Source organism: Mesoplodon mirus (genome assembly GCF_964341445.2).
Source record: "Mesoplodon mirus genome assembly, chromosome: 13".
NCBI lineage: Eukaryota > Metazoa > Chordata > Mammalia > Artiodactyla > Ziphiidae > Mesoplodon > Mesoplodon mirus.
This window is the reverse complement of record NC_138989.1, coordinates 63,324,509-63,344,574: the sequence shown is the minus strand read 5'-3', so window position 1 is coordinate 63,344,574 and position 20,066 is coordinate 63,324,509. Positions and strand designations below refer to the sequence as shown.

Here is a 20,066-nt window from a genome sequence, read left to right as displayed (position 1 = left end):
AAGCGAGTTAAAGTATAACGATCGTGGTATTTGTGATATATGTTGCTATTAGAGTATGATTTAGAGCCGTACTGTCCAGTGTGGTAGCTACTAGCCACATGTGGCTCCCTAAGCACTTGAAGTGGTGTTAGTCCGAATTGAGATGTGCTCCAAGTGTGAAATACATACTGGATATTGAAGACCTAGTATGAAAAAGATCTCATTGACACTTAAAAAATGACTTTTTTTGTTTTTTGTGGTACGCGGGCCTCTCACTGCTGTGGCCTCTCCCGTTGCGGAGTACAGGCTCCGGACGCGCAGGCTCAACGGCCATGGCTCACGGGCCCAGCCGCTCTGCGGCATGTGGGATCCTCCCGGACCGGGGCACGAACCCATGTCCCCTGCATTGGCAGGCAGATTCTCAACCACTGCGCCACCAGGGAAGCCCCCCAAATGACTATTTTTAAACCACAAAAACTGATTTCATCTTGAAATAATACTTTTTGATATATTGGGTTAAATAAAGCATATTATCAAAATTAATTTAAAATTTATTTTAATGTGGCTACTAGAAAATTTAGAATTATATATGTGGTTCCTATTTCTATTGGACAGCACTGATCAAGAGTATAAAATGGTTGCTAGGATTATAACTTAGTATTCTCTGACTTGTACAATATGAAATTTGGAGACATAGTATATGAAGTAGAATTATGATACAGCATGTACATGCAGATTACTTTGATATATTGAAATTTGTTTGCATTTTGGAAAACTAGCAAGTATTGCCAACAATTATTTTAAAAACCAGAGTTATAGCAGTTGTTCCTGGGCTGTCAATGAGACTTAAAAGTGCAGAACGGAGGAATTATGAATCACTGCCAACTGTAGGTATGGCCACTGCATACTCACCAGGTTGAGAAGGAATCCCAGGCAGCTGCAGAGTGTGCAGCACTGAGGAGGAGGGCTGGGGAAAGTTTCCTTAAGGTCGGTTTCTGAAAGGGCTTTTGCTCAGCTCCAGGTCTTACTCCTCTTTCTGGCCAGATGGTGCATGTGTGGTACGGATAAATCTGACCCAAGTGTGGTTTTACCCCTAAGTTCAGAATTGGCTGAAAATGACTTAAGGTGGGTTTATGAGGCAGTAAGTGGTTAGAATTTACTAGGTTTTGTTCAATTAAATAGAAGGTTCCTGTGAAACAGGAACTACTTATAATCTTCATTTTACACCCAAGAACAAGTAGGTAGAGTGGCAAGGAGGGTATCTTGCCTTTTAAGATTTATGACCACTCATATCCTTCCTCTTCAAAGCGATTTTTCACATTGGATACTTAGCTGAGAATTTCAATCATTTTAGAAGTTTGACTGCTAAATAAGATGTATATGGTTTTTAGCTTTAATATTTAAAAATATTCTTATTTTCTTATGTTGTGTGTTCCTTAATATTTGAGCTGGGGTGAAAAAATTCATTGGATCTTGTATTACAGTTCTGTCTTGATTTTGTAGATTTCTTGCTTAATCTCAGAAGTTTTACAGGTACGTTGTTGCAGAAACCTAAATTTTTTTGGTTAATTGGTGATAATACTGTAACGGACATTACATTGTGTATTGGTAGGGCTTAGTTTTGAAGAGGAACATTTTCATTGGTTTAGATTTCATAGTGATAAAGCAAATATGGGTTTACACTTGGGCATAATCAGATAATGAAGTGGTTAGCAGAAACCAGTAGACCATAGATTACCAAAATTGAGTACAACAAAGCATAATTAACACTATAACTTGACTGTAATTGGTGGGGGAGGGGTGGTGGCTATAGAAACAATAACAGTTCTAAGTGATATGTGAAAATGCTGGTTACTAGCACATGCCAGTTGATAGAAAAATCAGATTTTACAGTAGATTTTAGATAGGATTTTTATATGCTTGAGGCTGCCTATTGGCTTATATCCTTTTTTTTTTCTTTCCTTTTAGAATATGGTTTCTAGTTTTAGGGTTTCTGAACTCCAAGTGTTACTAGGCTTTGCCGGAAGGAATAAAAGTGGACGCAAGCATGACCTCCTGATGAGGGCGTTGCATTTATTGAAGAGCGGCTGCAGCCCTGCGGTTCAGATTAAAATCCGAGAATTGTATAGACGCCGATACCCACGGACTCTTGAAGGCCTTTCTGATTTATCCACAATCAAATCATCAGTTTTCAGTTTGGATGGTAGCTCCTCACCTGTAGAACCTGACTTGTCTGTGGCTGGAATCCACTCGTTGCCTTCCACTTCAGTTACACCTCACTCGCCGTCCTCTCCTGTTGGTTCTGTGCTGCTTCAAGATACTAAACCCACGTTTGAGATGCAGCAGCCATCTCCCCCAATCCCTCCTGTTCATCCTGATGTGCAGTTAAAAAACTTACCCTTTTATGATGTCCTTGATGTTCTCATCAAGCCCACGAGTTTAGGTAAGTGTTAGAGAAATCTGTTTCTTCTGGACAAGAGAGTAAGTAAAGCAAGAGGCCGTCAACTGTTCATTAATGATTTGCTGTTAATATTATAAAACTGAGGCATTAAAATACCAAGTGTTTAAATGTACAAATAAAAAGAAATATTGGCAACCATGACAGAAATCTAGTATAAAACTCTTCATTTGTCAGACTTTCTTCTTATAGCTTAGAACTCAAATTGCTTCTGTGTGTATACGAAAAGACACAAATCTCATTTATTGCCGTGGTTCCACCTTTTGATGCTTTTGATATTTTTACAGAGACTTAGTTTCTGTTTAACATAGCTTTTTAAACTGTTTTCCTAAGGAATAAATCTTTTATACTTAATTTTTTCCTAACGTGGCAGAGTTTGACACACGTTTTTTAGCTTTTTGTTTAATAACCGTTGACTGCTTAGAAAATGTAATAAATTTTATATTATTAAACGTTGATACATGTGACTTTAACAAATTTATACCTAGGTTCATGACTTCTGTGCCGTAATGGCATAATTTCTTACTGGCTAATGAAATTATTTACAGAGGTATTTGAATTTATTGATAAAATAAATTGTTTGGGAAATAGCATTTCATAGTTAGTCCGGGAGGTCATTTTCCTTTCCATCCTAGGAAGAACCCTTTTTGTCTCAAGTCATTTGAAAACTCTCTTAAATATATCAGTGTGCTTTTTTAGTTTTGTATAGGACTATACTTGTACATCTTGGTTGAACTAGAAGGAAATTTTGAGGGGCAGGGCTGGTTAATGGGCTCAGTATGGCCTGATGGTGGCAGGCCAAGGTGGACTTTTCCCAGGCCCTTTCTCCTTGCTTTGTTTTTGTTTAACAAAACTGAGCCAGGGAGGTAGAGTAACGCGTTTTATCCCTTCATTACATTCATCCTGAAATAAGGATTCTGTGTTTGTTCGCATTTGTGCAAAGTCCTTTGAGTAGAATTATTACATCAAAGAGTAAGAACTCTTGATAACATATTACTAAATTAGTTTCCAGAATAGCTGTGCCAGTTTAAATTCCACAAAGTGAGAGAATGTCTCTCGTTGCACTTTTTACTTCCTGCCTTTATTGATCTTTGCAATTTCGGTAGATGAAAACTTGTATCTTGTTTAGATTTTTCATTTTTAAAATTAATAACAGGAACAAACATTTAAAATGTTTATTACCCAGCTGTGTTTCTTTTATGATTTTACTTTCATTTTTAACTTTTTTTTAACCAGGTTCATTTATCTGCTTAAAATGTTTCCATAATTTATTTTTTTATTTCTCCTTTTTTCATGGTTTTTGGTTCACACCAATGTACATAGAGTGTCATGGCTCATTCACATGTTTCTTAGGAATTATTGCAAATTTATTTCTTTGTGTTTTGAGAAAGATTCAGATGAGTAATGTGCTTAGGTGACCCTACCTCATGGAACTCCTCAGGAATATGGCTAAGGCAGGACTGAGCATAAGAGGCCATGTGGGGTCCTGGTTACAGGGGAAGGTGTTTCACAGCCGGATCGAATGCCTGGAAGGAAGATGACTGGAGATGGAGAGAAGATGCAGCAGCATGTCTTCCCTGCTCCTAGCGTCAGCGGTGTGCCAAGAAGCGAGCTCTTAAGAGGCTTTGTGCCTTGCTTTCCATACTTTCCTTTGTTCAGAAACAGAAATAGGAATTTTCTTACTTTTCTGTATTCTTCAGAGTTTCTCTTTCATTAACCTCAATTAAAGGAAGGTAATAGGCTTTTTATAAATTTACTAAAATAAAATTTTTGTATCTCATGTGGCTTAGATAAAATAATGCCAGAGGCATTTTTTGTTGAAGAGTGGGTAAGAAGAAAACCTGCCTTTTGCTCATAGCTTACATTAGAATGTAAGAAATACATAAAACCTCAGAGCTTATAAAACAACTTTTTGCTCCTGAGCTAAAAAATTGTTGACTCATGTATTTTTCAGGAGTTCTGCCTATCATTGTTTCTATAAACTTTATAAACAGATTTTTGTTTTAAAACGAGGCTTAAACATTTCCTTATCCTGCCTTCCCTAAAAAGAAAAAGAAAAAAGAATTTTCTTAATGTATATAGTCTTATTATTTCAGGTTGATAAAACAGTGATCTAAAAAAAGGCTGTTTTAGACTTTGAAGTAGAAAGTTAAAAAAATCGGCATAATACCATATAGTCTGCCAAATAAAAGTGGAAAAATTTAATCATTTCCAGTAACGACCTTCATATGAAAATTTTTAGTGTCATGATGTCTAAAGCAATGCAGTGACATTTAGAAATTGCCTTAAGTTTTAATGATTTGGTTATATAATGTTGAAAATACTTGTAAAAATAAAAATTTGGGGTAAATCCATTTATTTGGAACACTGTTATGGAGAAACCTATTTACATTCGGGAACTGAGAATTAGCCTCAGGAATTGAAAGAGATAACAAATCCGTATTTCAAAGCACATATTCTTTACATCTGTGGGCCAGTCTGTGTATTCTCGATTTAATATATAGTCGATTAGATGATTTCTAAGCCATCAACATCCTGTTGAGCAGGAATTAATTAACAACATGGGAAAGATTGGAAGAGCCCTGGTAGAAAAAAACCAACAAAATCAAAAAATGTCGTTCCAAAACCTCTTGGGAATATTGAAACCAATAGTCCTTTAGTATTGAGGGAATCGCTGTTACAGCAAGGCGCATGTATTGATGCCAAATAAAACACCCAAACAACCACGATGAGTATATTCTATTTAAGAAGATACATTATTACATAGTTTTGCAGTTTGGTTTTATTAAAATTGTTTAAATAAAATTATTTTAGCATTTAAAATGACAAACTGTGGCATCTAGAAAGCATGAGTGTACACAATAATGCTAAGTGAGGTTCTCTATAGCTGAGGTTTTACTGTAACAGATGCATAATCCCCTAATCTGAAAACAGGCTAACAAAATCTCTCTTCTCTTCCCTTAAATAGCTCTTCTAATTTGCTCTCACAGGCAGTATTTTTGTCTTTTTTTTCAGTTTTCTGTTTTCTTCTCTTCTTTTTTTTTAAGATTTCTTTTGATGATGAAACCCTTTCTCTTTAAAAAGTTTGTCTATATTCAGTCTGTACAAAAGAATACATAAAAAACATTGTTATAAAGAATATCCATGAATGAACACCTGTGAAACCACTGCACAGTTTTTAAGAAAGGAGCATTGCCAGTATCTTTGAAGCCATTTCCTTGCCTTTTCCTTTTTGAGTTAAATCGCTCTTCTGGATTTTGTGTTTCTCTCTTTTGCTTGTTTTACCATATGTGTATAAAAAATGTAATGTTTAATTGGTTTTTGAAATTTATATGATGGTATACTGTGTATATATTCTTCTGTGACTAGCTCTTTTTGTTCGCTCTGTTTATAAACATCTACATGTCGATATGTCTAACTGTTTAGTATTTTGTGAAATACCGTCAAAGTATTATGAGTCTTTGATTCCTTAAAATTTCTTCATTGTGCTTTTCAGATTACAAAAGTAATTTATGCTAGTAATTGAAAATTCAAACATAGAAGTATAGCAAAAAGGGAAAGTCGCTCATAACCTCATTTATTACTCAGCTTGAGTCATATCAAGAATTAACTGTTTCTCTGCGTGTTATGTCATCTTTTTTCTCTTCCCCTTCATTAAACAAGGCTCTTCTAACCACAGAGCCACTGTTCCACTTTTCTGGTGGAGGTAGTAGGCATTATTCTACTTGTACCACTGTGAAAAGTGCCCTCTGGAGTTCTGCGCCTTGACAGTCTTTCTTAACTGTATTTCTTAGAAATATGTTGTACATCTGTAGATTATAGTAGGTCTGTTATCTTGTAGATGTACCATAACTGAACCAATATTCTGTTGATGTACATTTTCAGTTGTTTTCAGTTTTTATTATTTATTCAGAAGTATTTTAGTGTATAACATGTCTTGGGCACTATTCTTGCAGTCTTAGAAACATTGCTGCTGTGAGCATTTTTGCATATGTGTTTCTGAATACTTGCGTTGCATATTCATGAAATGTAAATGCCTAGATGTGAATATTTTGGGTCAAAGAGTATGATTATTTAATATTTTGATATTGAACTTTTGTAGAGAAATTTTGGTTGCTTCAGAAGCATCGTAGCAATTTATACTCCCAATAATGTATGAATGTATTATTTTCCCTACACCTCATCAGCATTGTGTTGTTGGTCTTTTCATCTTTGTAATCTGATAGGTGACAAATTAATGAGCATCAACATCTTTTCTTATTCTTAAATTTCTGAATATTAGGAAATACTCATTAAGCCTCTGGGTGCAGTTAAACAGGTTTAAAGTGATATGCACATTAATGTAAAGCCATTAAAATACAATCTCACTTCTAAAGAATTTGGATAATTTCGTTTCTGTTAACTCAGTTAACAAGTATATAATGAGGATTTAATTTGGATATGGTCATGTAGCCTAATTGTGGAGAAGTCAGAAGTATGGAGTGGGCTTTAGGAATTTTGCTGTTTAGTTGGAGAGAGACTATTACCATGAGAGAAAAGTAGCAAGCAGTTATATGCTTGTATGACGAAGCCCTATAACTTGTGAACCTAAAGCTCAAATATTGTATTGGCCTAATGAATGAAGAAGTTAATCAAGACTTTTTGGAGTAGGAGTGACACTTGAGGGAGCTTTGAAGGATGAATGTGCCTGCTTTGAATTGATGGAGTGTATAGGGGAGTAGGCGTCAGGAAGGATGAGAACTGTGAGTAGTCACAGGAGTAGAAATAAAAATGACACAGTTGTGAGACCTGACAGTGAATAGAGCAGGACTTCGGGAGACACTGGAAATGTAGATTTGTTAGGAAAGAGTTGAGGCCATTGTTATGGAGGTTCTCATAGATAAAGGAGTTTAGACATGGTTCATTCACAGATAAGTTCTGCTTAGCATTTTTCAGCAGAGGAATGGTGATGAAAAAGTGGTGCTAAGGATTACCAGCTCTGCACTTGGGTTCTGATGAGGGACTGGCAGAGAGGCAGGGTTGCTTCTTCATTTGTACAAAGTAATAATAGGTTTTGAGTAGGATGGTGGTAGTGAAAATAGAGAGGAGGCAGCCAATCAGAAAATTAAAAAACAAAACAAAACAGGACTTAATGACTAACTGGATATAGGGGATGAAGACGGAGAACTGAGGTAAAGGAAATGAATGATTTCTGTGATTGAACAATTGGCAACAGTTCTCCTCTTTTCATAATTCTGAATTAAAGCCACTGTTTTACAGGAGCGTGAAACCTCAGTACTCTGCCCTCCCCAAATGATCTTTGCAGCTGTGGTATAGGGAGAAAAGTATTTTAGTATTAAACATCACTGATGATTATTAATATAGTGATTGTTTCTATATAGATAAAATTCTTCCAGGTGATTCAAGTTTTCTATATTCTATTTAAATCTCATAAAATTAGAAAACTTTTGCTGTGTATAGGAGGATTATCATTTTAAAATGTTCTCATAAAGCAGTGTTTAATAATAACTGTAAACAATTGATTATTGAAATATAGATGCGTATTCAGTCAAGTGTTCATTGAAAGCATTCATTGTTTTAATGAGTACTAGAACATCATTGAATCTGTTAAAGTTCTTTGAGAAGAAAATACACTTCCGTTTTTAATAATACACTTCTGAAGGATGACTTCATTAGATAATCTTTTTTAACTAGCTAATCATCTGTATGCCGATAATTATTTTGTGTCTTAATAAGTCTCCCAACTTAGAAGTTTTAAAATTTAAATTTTTCTCTTATATGAATGCTCTGTGTAATTGAATATAAAGTATTGAAAACAAAACACAACAACAAAAGAAACAAAACAAACAAGAACAGAAGAGACCTGAATCTTGGATAGAATTCTCCTGGGGGGTGTTTTTGACTTCCTCAGTCTTTTCATTAGATGATACTGTAGTCAAGGATGAAATGTAATTTTGAAGGTTGTGTTATATTTTGATTAAAATTAGTATGTTAGAATAAAGAATGATAAATGTTTAACATTGAACCTGCTTTAGAGTGACTTTACTTTCATGAGTCCAAGATGAATGTAGCTTAGTACTTTATATTGGTGTATTTTAACCATAAAAGTTTCAGAATTCGGCAGACTCTTTATCAGAAGTGCCTGGTTATTGCAAATTCTTCTGTTATTGGATTTGTTATTGGAATATTATCTATCTTTCTTTTTTCTTCCCCAGTTCAAAGCAGTATTCAACGGTTTCAAGAGAAGTTTTTTATTTTTGCTCTGACACCTCAACAAGTTAGAGAGATATGCATATCCAGGTAAGAGGAGTTTGGAATATATTCTCCAGGATGTTGGTGTATTAGTCTGCTAGGCCTGCCGTAACAAAGTACCACAGACTGGGTGGCTTAAACAACAGAAATTTGTCTTCTCACATTTCAGGAGGCTTGAAGTCCAAGACTAAGGTGTTGACAGATTTGGTTTCTACTGAGGCCTCCCTCCTTGGCTCGCAGATGTCTTCCTTCTTGCTGTGTGTACTCACATGGCCTTTCCTCTGTGTGCCTGTGTATTCCTGGTGTCTCTTCTTCTTCTTATAAGGACACCAGTCCTAGTGGATTAAGGCCTCACCCTTATGACTTCATTTAATCTTAGTGACCTCTTTAAAGTCCCCAATTCCACAGACAGTCACATTGGGGGTTAGGGCTTCAGCATATGAATTTTGGGGGAACACAGTTCAGTCCATAACAGTTGGGCCATTTCTCCTTAAGTAAGCATAGTATATTTTGACTAAGTTTAGCCAAATATTTAATAAATACTTTGTTAGAAAAAAAATTTAACTTTTGAATAAAACCCCTTTGAATTACTTTTTGTCACATTTGGCAGTAACTTTTTATTTTTTTAATTTTTTAAATTAATTATTTATTTGCGGTACACGGACCTCTCACTGTTGTGGCCTCTCCCGTTGCGGAGCACAGGCTCCGGCTGCACAGGCTCAGCGGCCATGGCTCACGGGCCTAGCTGCTCCGTGGCATATGGGATCTTCCCGGACCGGGGCACGAACCCGTGTCCCCTGCATCGGCAGGCGGACTGGCAGTAACTCTTTTTTTTAATTAAACTTTTATTCTAAATATAGCAACATAAAGAATTTGTGGTAACAGAACAAAGATAGAGTGACCATAAACTTCATCATCCAAACGTAGGCATTTTTAGAGTGAAAATGGATATTATTAATAATTTTTTCTGGGATAAGAACATAAACTGGGACCATTCTGAGCTATATGGTCACCTAGACCAAAAAATTAGCAGAAATCGGAAAACAATTATGAAAAATACTCTTAGCTTTTCCATTTCAAAAAATAGGTAAACTTAAACACATTTATAAAGAGCAAATGAACTAGGAGATAGGAGGAAAGAAAAGGAAATCTGTAGTATATACTTTCCCAGTTAAAAATAGTCATACTTGGTGTTAATATTATATTATTTATAAGACTTTAGAAAGATTTAGCATAAGAAAACTGAGACTGAGACTCCCGGAGGTCACATGATTTTCTGGGATTGTAGAGTTAAAAGTTGGAACAAAGAGTTGAGCAAATTAGAGGTTTTTTGCATCCTTTCAGCTCTTCATTAGAACACTCACCTTTGAGATGTTAATAGGAGTTTTTAAAAGTAAAGATTCTGCAGTTAAGTTTTGGAAATTCTGTATTCAACGTAGGTACATAGTTCTTAAAGCCAGATTTTTCAGAGTCTTTAATATGTTAATGTGTATTGTCAAGTCTCCCAGGATGGTGGATCCAAATTTATGGGCCTCTCTCTTTTAAATATCCTGACATCTTGAAGATGCACTGTTGTTATGTGGAAGAGTATGGGACACACACAGCTTTAGATTCTTTCATTAATCACATCACCGCTCTCAACAAAGTCTCAGAATGATTTTATAACTTGACCTGGTAAAATTTGAGCTCCCAAAAAGTAGCGCTTAGATAGTCTGGCTCTCCCACAAAAGGGAAAAAGACAAAGTGTTGAAAAATAAGATTAAAAAAAAAAAAAGACAGTACTAAGGATTAGTCCAAAAGACCCAATATCCAAATATCCAAATAATAGGAGTTTTAAGAAAAGTAGAGAAAATTTAGAGGAGGAAATTATCAAAGAAGTAAAATGAATGTAGCTTGATGCAGTTCATGTCCACCAGGGGCAAGACATTGCAGGCAGTTTTTATAAATTGGAAGTACTTTCAATCTTGGGGATAGTAATAAACCAACTAAAAAATTAATAGTATAAATGAAAAATTATATTTTATATCCAAGCCATATCATTATTATTAAGTTTCATGTGTTATTCATTGATGATTCCTTGCTTGAGAACATTTACTAAGTGTTTATTAGGTACAAAACACTGTATTATGTGACATGCCTCTTTTCTACAAGTTGCTTGCAGTCTCGTTAGTGAACTAGCTCATATACATAAAATGATTGTTGGCATTGCAAGAGCCAGTATGGAAAGAGCCAATTCAGTAATGACAAGTAAGAGCTGATTTATAGGAGAAGATTACTATTAACATTGGTGGTCTGGGAAAGCTTCTTTAGGGTGTTGGATGGGCCTTTGAAGGAAGGAGATTATTTACTCAGCATGGAATTGTGAATAATATGTACCATTTGCCTTAAAAAGGTATGTGTGTGTAATTTGCCTAGTGCATAAAGTATGTCTGGACAAATATGATAAGCTGCCTCTGGAGGAGGGAATCAGGTGGCCGGGGTCGGAATTGGGGGAGTCTCTTCACTTTATATCCTTTTTTGTATCTTTTTGAAGTTTAAACTCTATGAATGTATTAACTAGTCAAAAAAAATGAATGACTAAAATTTAAATTATTTTCAATTAAAAATTTTAATCATGTTCTGGAGATGGATGGTGGTGATGGTATAATGTGAGTGTACTTAAAGCCATAGAACTATACACTTTAAGATGTTTAACATGATAAATTTTATCTTACGAATATTTAACCACAATAAAAATTAAAAAAAAAATTAACCATAAAAGTAAGGCTATTTGTGATCCTACCAGCAAAGAAGACAAAACACGTATACACATGTGCATGCAAACTCCAACCTTTTCAGAGTTGGGTAATCAAATAGTAAAAAATCTCCTTCTTCCTAAGAAGCAGAAATAACAGTTTGGTACCCATTACCTAGGTTTAATAATTATCAACATTTTGGAATCTGTATGTGACCACTCCTCAACTTTTTTTCCTGAAATTTTTTTTTTTTTTTTTTTGCGGTACACGGGCCTCTCACTGTTGTGGCGTCTCCCGTTGCGGAGCGCAGGGTCAGCGGCCATGGCTCACGGGCCCAGCCGCTCCGTGGCATGTGGGATGTTCCCGGACCAGGGCACGAACCCGTGTCCCCTGCATTGCCAGGCGGAATCTCAACCACTGCGCCACCAGGGAAGCCCTTTCCTGAAATATTTTAAAGGAAATTGCAGACATCGTATAATTTCACCCAGAAATACCTCAAGATACAGCTCTAATTTTTAATGTAATCACACTAAAAAATTAATAATTCTTTAATATAAAAGTGTCTACCCTATATTGAAATTTTCTCAGTTCTTCAGTATTCAGACATGTATTATTTTGACTTTTATGTCTCCCAAGATATAAAAAAACTTTTTACTTTGAAGTAATCTTAGGTTTGTAGAAAAGATGTGAAAGTAGTAGATAATACTCTTCAGCCAGTTCCTTTAATATTACCATGTTGCATAATTGTAAGTGCAATTATCAAAACCAAGAAATTAACCTTGGTGTAATACTATTAACTAAACTACAGTCTTTATTCAGGTTTCATCAGTTTTTCTGCTAATTAATTTCTGTTCCTGGATCCAATCCAAGATCCCAAATCACATTTAATAGTTGTGTCATTAGTCTCTTTCAGTCTGTGATGGTTTCTTAGTGTTTTCTTCTCTTTCTTAACTTTTGATATTTTTGTGGAGTATTGATCAGGTATTTTGAGAACGTTCCTCAGTTTGGGTTTGTCTTATGTTTTCTCATGATTAGATTGAGATTATGCATTTTTAGCAAGAGTACCTCAAGTTATATGCCCTTCTCAGTGTATCATAACAGTGCTCCATAATATTGATACATCTTATATTTGGTGATGTTAATTTTGATCACTTGGGTAAAGTACTGTTCACCAGACTTCTGCACTGTAAAGTTGCTGTTTTTTTCCTTTATTAATAATAAATATCTTGGGGGAGATATTTTGAGACTAGGCACATATTCTGTTTATCTTCAAATTTTTCCCACCGATTTAGCGTTCACTCGTGGATCTTGCCTTCAGTAATTACTTCATCATAAATACTCTTGTGCTCCAATGATGTGATTTTTCTGTTGTTATTATTCTTTTTCACATTGGAATTATTCTTTTGTAAGGAAGAGCTGTCCCTTGCCCCCCATTTATTTATTCAATTACTTGCTTGTATCTGTGTGGGCCCTGGAGTACTCTGGGTTGTAATCCAGTGCTATATAATTCATATTGTTGCTCAAACTTTTCTACCTTTGGCTATTGGCCATTCTTTCAGGTTGGCTCCTATGCCCTTTTGATATGTCTCCATGCATTTCTGAGGACTACTTTACTGCTCCAGGCTCATCTTTTATTTTCTCTGCCCCAGTTCTGGAAAGATAACTTCTCCAAGGAGCTCTGGTTCCGCTCTTGCAGTACTTCCTACCACTTTCTTTGGAAAAAAGTGGTTCATTTGACTCTGTTAGCATATTACACATTCTGGATTTGGATAACTGTGCTTCTTGTGGTATCATTTGACTTCTATCCCTATGGTTCTCAAATTTTGCTGCATATTAGAATCAACTGGGGAGCCTTTAAGACTCCAGATACCCAGATTTCATTCATACCAATTAAATTAGAATCTCTGAGGATGGAACCCAAACAGCAGTAGTTTTTAAAGCTCCCCAGGTGTTTCCAGTGTGCAAATTTAAAAACTACTGCTGGGCATCCAGCTCCTCCCCTTTGCCTGTAATGGTGATAAGGTCTAAACCAGAGGCGTGAATACATTCAGGTTTGGGTTGTTGTTTTTTTTCTATTACATCTTATAACGATTGATCAGTGAGTTCAGCTCTGTTCTTGGCTATAGCACCGCTCCTTCCATTGGGTACCATTGCCTCTGTAATCATGCTCTCTCAGTTTCTTACACTGACATCTCTTGCATGTTCCCAAAATCAGTGTGTGATTCTCTTCTCACTGCCCTGTGATAGTATCCGTGAATGTGCTTTTTTTTTTATTAACTGGCTTCAAAGAGATTTTTGCTTAGTATATATTTCAGTCTATTGCCTATTTCATTAATGGCATGGGATCTGCCTGGACAGGCCTCTTTGTATTATCCCATACATCATCTGCCACATCCCCTCAGTTTGCTACACTCTGTTGATCCTTCTTTTATGTCTCTTTCAAGATTTAAAACTTGAATTAACTCTACCTTTGAGGGCGTTAGCATGGTCTTTAGAATAGTATCAATTGGAATGTGAATTCTGGCTCAATCACTTAAGTCTGTATGCCCCTAGGTAAGTTCCTGAAGCCTATTGAGTCTTATTTACCCAGTGTGTAAAATTGGAAAAATAATCACCACCTCACTCAGTGGTTGGGGGTTGAATGCCACAGCTGGCTCTACCTCTGCTCATCCTGGTGAGTAGCATCACCATCTATCTAGTTACACCATTCCAAAACCTGGGTACCATCCTAGGTCCCCTTATCCTACCTTTCTGTATCTAGGCAGTCATTGAGTCCTATCAGTTTTTATCCCTAAATATCATTCAGTGATATTTATGTTTAAATAACTTTCAAGCCCTCATCTTTTGCCTATACAGTTGTAATGACCTCCTAACTCTCCCAACTGACCAAGTCATCTTTCTAAAGCCTATTCAGTTTTTTCTTTCTTGTGCTCAAAAACCCTGTAGTTTTTTCTTTCTTGTTTTTTCTTTCTTGTGCTTAAAAGCCTTATGAAGTCCATACTCCACTGCTTGACAGTTCTCTTCAACATCCTACTCTACTCGTCTTCTTTTTTTTAAATTTAATTTTTTAAATTGAAGTATAGTTGATTTACAGTATTGCATCAGTTTTGGGGGAGGTGCAGCTATGTTATTCAGATATATATGTATCTTTTTTAGATTCTTTTCCATTATAGGTTGTTACAAGATATTGAATATAGTTCCATGTGCTATACTGTAAATCCTTGTTATTTATTTTATATATATGGTGGTATCTTTCAATCCCACACTCTTAATTTATCCCTACCCCTAGCCCCATTTCCCTTTTGGTAACCATAAGTCTGTTTTCTATGTCTGTGAGTTTGTTTTCTGTTTTGTAAATAAGTTCATTTGTGGTTTTTTTTTTTAGATTCCGCATATAAGTGGTATATAATATTTGTCTTTCTGTGTCTGACTTACTTTACTTAGTATGATAATCTCTTGGTCCACCCATGTTGCTGCAAATGACAATATTTTATTCTTTTTTATGGCTGAGTAATATTCCACAGTGTGTGTTTGTGTGTGTGTGTGTGTGTGTGTGTGTGTGTGTGTGTCTATGTGTATGTGTATCTTCTTTATCCATTCATCTGTTGATGGACACTTAGGTTGCTTCCATGTCTTGACTATTGTAGTGCTGCTGTGAACGTTGGGGTGCACGTATCTTTTTGAATTAAGAGTGTTTGTCTTTTCTGGATATATGCCTGGGAGTGGGATTGCTGAGTCATATGGTAACTCTAGTTTTTTAGGGAACTTCCACACTGTACTCCATAGTGGCTGCACCAATTTGCATTCCCACCAACAGTGTAGGAGGGTTCCTTTTCCTCCACATCTTCTCCAGCATTTATTATTTGTAGACTTTTTGATGATAGCCCTTCTGACTCATGTGAGGTGATACCTCATTGTAGTTTTGATTTACATTTCTCTGATAATTAACAATGTTGTTGGCCATCTGCATTTCCTTTTTGGAAAAATGTCTGTTCTGTTCATTTTTTAATCAGGTTTTTTTCTTGATGTTGAGTTGTATGAGCTGTTTATAAATGTTGGATATTGATTCCTTATCAGTCATATCATCTGCAAATATTTTCTGCCATTCAGTACATTGTCTTTTTGTTTTGTGGATGGTTTACTTTGCTTTGTAAAAGATTTTATATTTGATTAGGTCCCATTTGTTTATTTTTCCTTCCTTTTCCACGTTAAGGAAGTTTTCAGCTGTTATGTCTTCAAATATGTTCTCAGGCCCTTTCTCTTTCTCTTCTCCTTTTGGGGGCCCCTGTAATGTGAATTATTAGTGCTTTTTGATGTCCCAGAGGTCTCTTAAACTATCCTCATTTGTTTTCGTTCTTTTTTGTTTTTTCTGTTCAGTGGCAGTGGTTTCTGCTACTGTCTTCCAGCCCACTGATCCATTCCTCTGTATCATTTAGTCTGTTGTTGATTCCTTCTCGTATATTTTTCATTTCAGTTATTATATTCTTCATCTCTGGTTGTTCGTTATATTTTCTAACTCTGTTAAAAACTTCTAACTTCTCACCCTGTGCATCCATTCTTCTCCCACATTCTTTGATCATCTTGTGATCATTACTCTTTCTCGGGTAGATTGCCTATCTCTGCTTCACTTAGTTTTTCTTCTGGAGTTTTATCTCGTTCCTTCATCTGGAAAATGTTCCTCTGCCACCTCATTTTATCTCAGTTGCTCTTTGTATTTTTATGTATGTGGGAGGTTAGTTTTGTTTCTCGACTTCGGAGAAGTGGCCTCTGTAGGATCTACTACACTTTTTTTTTTTTTTTTGGTGGTATGTGGGCCTCTCACTGCTGTGGCCTCTCCCACTGCGGAGCACAGGCTCCGGACGCACAGGCCAAGCAGCCATGGCTCACGGGCCCAGCTGCTCCGCGGCATGTGGGATCCTCCCGGGCCGGGGCACGAACCCGCATCCCCTGCATCGGCAGGCGGACCCCCAACCACTGTGCCACCAGGGAAGCCCTACTAAACTTTTTTTAATCATCTCATCTCCTGTCACTCTTCTTTAGCAGCCTATACTCTAGCTAGACTTTCATAGCTGTGCATCTTTGCATATCCTCTTCCTCCCTACTCTGCTTGGCAAACCTGAGTCATGTTTTGTTTTGTTTGTTTTCTTTGCGGTACATGGGCCTCTCACTGTTGTGGCCTCTCCCGTTGGGGAGCACAGGCTCCGGACGCGCAGGCTCAGCGGCCATGGCTCACGGGCCTAGCCGCTCCGCGGCTTGTGGCATCTTCCCGGACCGGGGCACGAACCCGTGTCCCCTGCATTGGCAGGCAGACTCTCAACCGCTGCGCCACCAGGGAAGCCCCCTGAGTCATGTTTTAAGGGCCAGTTCAAGTCTTCCCTCTTCTGTGATGCCTTTTCACATTTCCCCAACTTCATCATTTGTCTCTCTGTGTACTACTCTCATGAACTTATTTTCTATTAGAGCATTTATTTGACTACTTGGTTTCACTAAGAAGTTTGTAAATTCAACATCTCTTACTCATTTTTATATTCTCAGAGCCTGTCATAGTGCCTGGCATATAGTAAATGCCTTTATATCTGATAAATGAGTTCAACATGTGAAAGTTCCTAGAGCAGTGACTGGCAGAAAATGAATGTCAGAAGATGCTTAGCCATTACTCGTCACGTTTGTGAAGATCTGTAACACATTGCACTTCCCAGTTTATGTTAATTTCCCTTACTGGAATAAAGTACAAATCCTTAGTGAACCATTCAAAACCCTTTATAACATTCTCCTATTTATCTTTCTAGGTTCGTCTTTTCTCTTTTTAAAAATTCCGCTCCCAACCTCACAAGTTTCTGCCATGTATCTCTGGTTGATACTCACCTTTCCTTCTATTGAGAATCACCCTACTAGTGAAGCCACTGTTACTGATGGAAGTGTGTCTCTCTACATGGAAATAGAACCACTGCTGTACAAACCCTGTTTTCTAATTTGTTTGGACTGATTGTGGTAACTGCCTTGAACTTTCAAGACAAAATTGAATTTCCCTCTTTTCTGTAACACTTATTTTTCATAATGTACTATAACACCACATATTATTTTAGTTGTATATATTTGTTACTTACTAGCATATGAGACCTTTGAGAGCAAATACTATGTCTTATTTATCTTTGATGCTCCAGCACCCAGACTTTGCAGTGTTTCTTGATTTTAATGAGCAGAATGATATGAGTTACTCTCAAGAGGTCAGTGTTGTCTAGGATATTTTGAATAGGCATTTGAGAAATGTGGAAGCTACTACTGGCAAGAGAAACAGTTTACAATAATAGCAGCCAGCTGCTCACACTTGTTGAGCACTTCTTATATCCAGGCACTTCACATGTAGTATTAACACGTTTGTCACAACAACTTCATGAAGTAGATGCAGTAATTTTCAGTCTTTAACAGATGTAACTGAGGCACAGAAAGGTTAGGTAATTTGCCCAGGGTCATACAGTTTGGGACTATAGAACTCAGGCTGGTCACTACTGTGCTTTACTGCCTTCCAGTGAACATAGAGAATTGGAAGCAGTAAGAAGCAAGTTGGAACAAGATGGAGGGCTATATGTACTCTCAAGACAGGACTAATCTCTAATGATCTTCTCTCTGACACAGTCCAGGATTTATGATAATGGCTAAGGAGAAGATTTCTTAAACTGTAAAGTGAATACATGTCACTTTTGGAATCTTTCTAAAATTCAGATCTAATTCTGTAGTTTTGGAATGGAGCCTGAGATTCTGCATTTCTAACTAAGAAGCTCCCAAGCAGTTACAATGCTCTTCACTGTGGACTCCATTTTGAGTGGCAAGTGTTTAGGAGGTTCCATCCCAGAGATATTTCACATGGGACTCTGTTAGGTTCTCATCTAGAAATTCTAGGAGATTCTGTTTCCTTATTCGGGTACATAGTTATGAAGTTGCTGTGGTATAGAGGTTTTGAGACTCTAGACACCAGTTCTGTCTCCTAGTTCTTTATTAGAATCACCTGAGTAGTTGTAAAAACGACTAATGCTCAGACTGTGTTTCAGAACCAATAAGAATATCTGATGAGTGGGTCTGTATATTAAAACAAAATTTGCAAGTGATTAGAATGCTCAGCCAAGGCTTCAGAACCACTGTAAGTAAACAAATTAATTTATTAATCTCTTTTAGAACCATGCTCCTTTTCCTGTTAACCAAGTCTGTTGTCTGTTGAAATAAAAATTTATTGTGCAAGTTCCCATGAATTGAAAATACTTTAAAATTGCCATAAAGACAAGACTAAATGTTAAGCAAATGAGGGCTTTCATCACTACAGTGTTTTAATTAAGCCTTGTGCTATTGGTAAGGTAGTGTTCATTTTTTAAGGACTAAGAGTAAAAATACCAATAATGCTTTTTTCTGTTGAGAATGTTTCTGTGAATTCTAGTTGTGTTTTCTTAACCCAATTTTTTTCTCTTTCCAACAGGGATTTTTTGCCAGGTGGTAGGAGAGATTATACAGTCCAAGTTCAGTTGAGGTGAGTTTGAAATTTTCTAGTTACTTTAATTTTATACTTGTAACTATATGTATATAGTCCTGAATTTGTAAATACATAAGCGTGTTTGAGTACATTATTTAAGAGTATTTCTTTTTTTCCTTTAATGCAGACTTTGCCTGGCAGAGACGAGTTGTCCTCAAGAAGATAACTATCCCAATAGTCTCTGTATAAAAGTAAATGGGAAGCTGTTTCCTTTGCCTGTAAGTTGCTTTTTATTCACAGACTTTTGTATGTAAGTTTATTATAAATACTAACAAGGCCTAGAAATAGTGATCACTTAGTACCAATGAACAGTCCCAGCATTAAATACTGTTTTCCACTAAAGAGATTCATGGCTCCTTGGGGAAGTGGCTGATTCCAGGTTTGGGGGAGATGGAAAAGATGAGCTTGAAGCATCTTGTGCCAGGAAGCGAGGAAGCTGTGAAAGACTCTTAAGATCATATCAAATGGCATAGTAGCAGGGCAGGACCTGCATATCTAGGGCAGCATGTTGTAGTGGATGTCTGAATGAGCTGGGCCTCAGCCATGGATAAGATGATGAAAGTTAGAGGCTGCTGAGAGCAACTGGACATGGAGATTAAGAATTCTGAGCTTGAGCCTTGATGGTGCACACACTTGGGGGATGGATGCAGTGGTATTTGATTGACAACCTATTGTTTAAGCAGTGAAGTAGTATATGGGCTTCAGCACCTGGGAGATAAACACACACATTCTCTCTTTCAGTGTGTATAGCCTGTTTCTGACCTGTTAGACAGCTCCAGACTCTTCAAATCCTGTTAGTCAAATCTTAATATAACAGTTTATTGTTGAACTGGACTATGTATCTGTCTCCACTGAGGTTTGGACTAAGTTACTAATTTGGTACAGCTGTGTGGAAGTAAAGCCTTAATCACAATAGTAGTAGAGCATGGCCTGTTTTTCAAGCCCTACAGAGTGGATATGTATCTTAACTGAAGAAGTGCTGTGAGAACAGTGATTCCACCATTATGTTAAGCTGCCATTTCAGCAAAGCAGATACCATGTGACTGTTGAGATAGAGATGGGGCAGCTGTTTAGCATCCCTGCTGGGCACAAGTCTTGTCTCTGGAATAAGTATATGCGC

At 36.8% G+C, this 20,066-nt stretch overlaps 1 protein-coding gene across 5 annotated transcripts in view; it reads left to right on the top strand.

The window, feature by feature from the left end:
* PIAS2 (protein inhibitor of activated STAT 2) overlaps positions 1 to 20,066 on the top strand; it is a 90,026-nt gene that overhangs the window by 24,344 nt on the left and 45,616 nt on the right. For all 5 annotated transcript variants that reach the window (XM_082640859.1, XM_082640857.1, XM_082640858.1 and 2 more), the window contains 4 exons: positions 1,948 to 2,422; positions 8,653 to 8,737; positions 18,893 to 18,943; positions 19,074 to 19,164. In XM_082640859.1, the coding sequence (XP_082496985.1) occupies positions 1,951 to 2,422; positions 8,653 to 8,737; positions 18,893 to 18,943; positions 19,074 to 19,164 (699 nt within the window). In that variant the 5' untranslated portion in view covers positions 1,948 to 1,950. The remainder of the gene's footprint in view (positions 1 to 1,947; positions 2,423 to 8,652; positions 8,738 to 18,892; positions 18,944 to 19,073; positions 19,165 to 20,066) is intronic.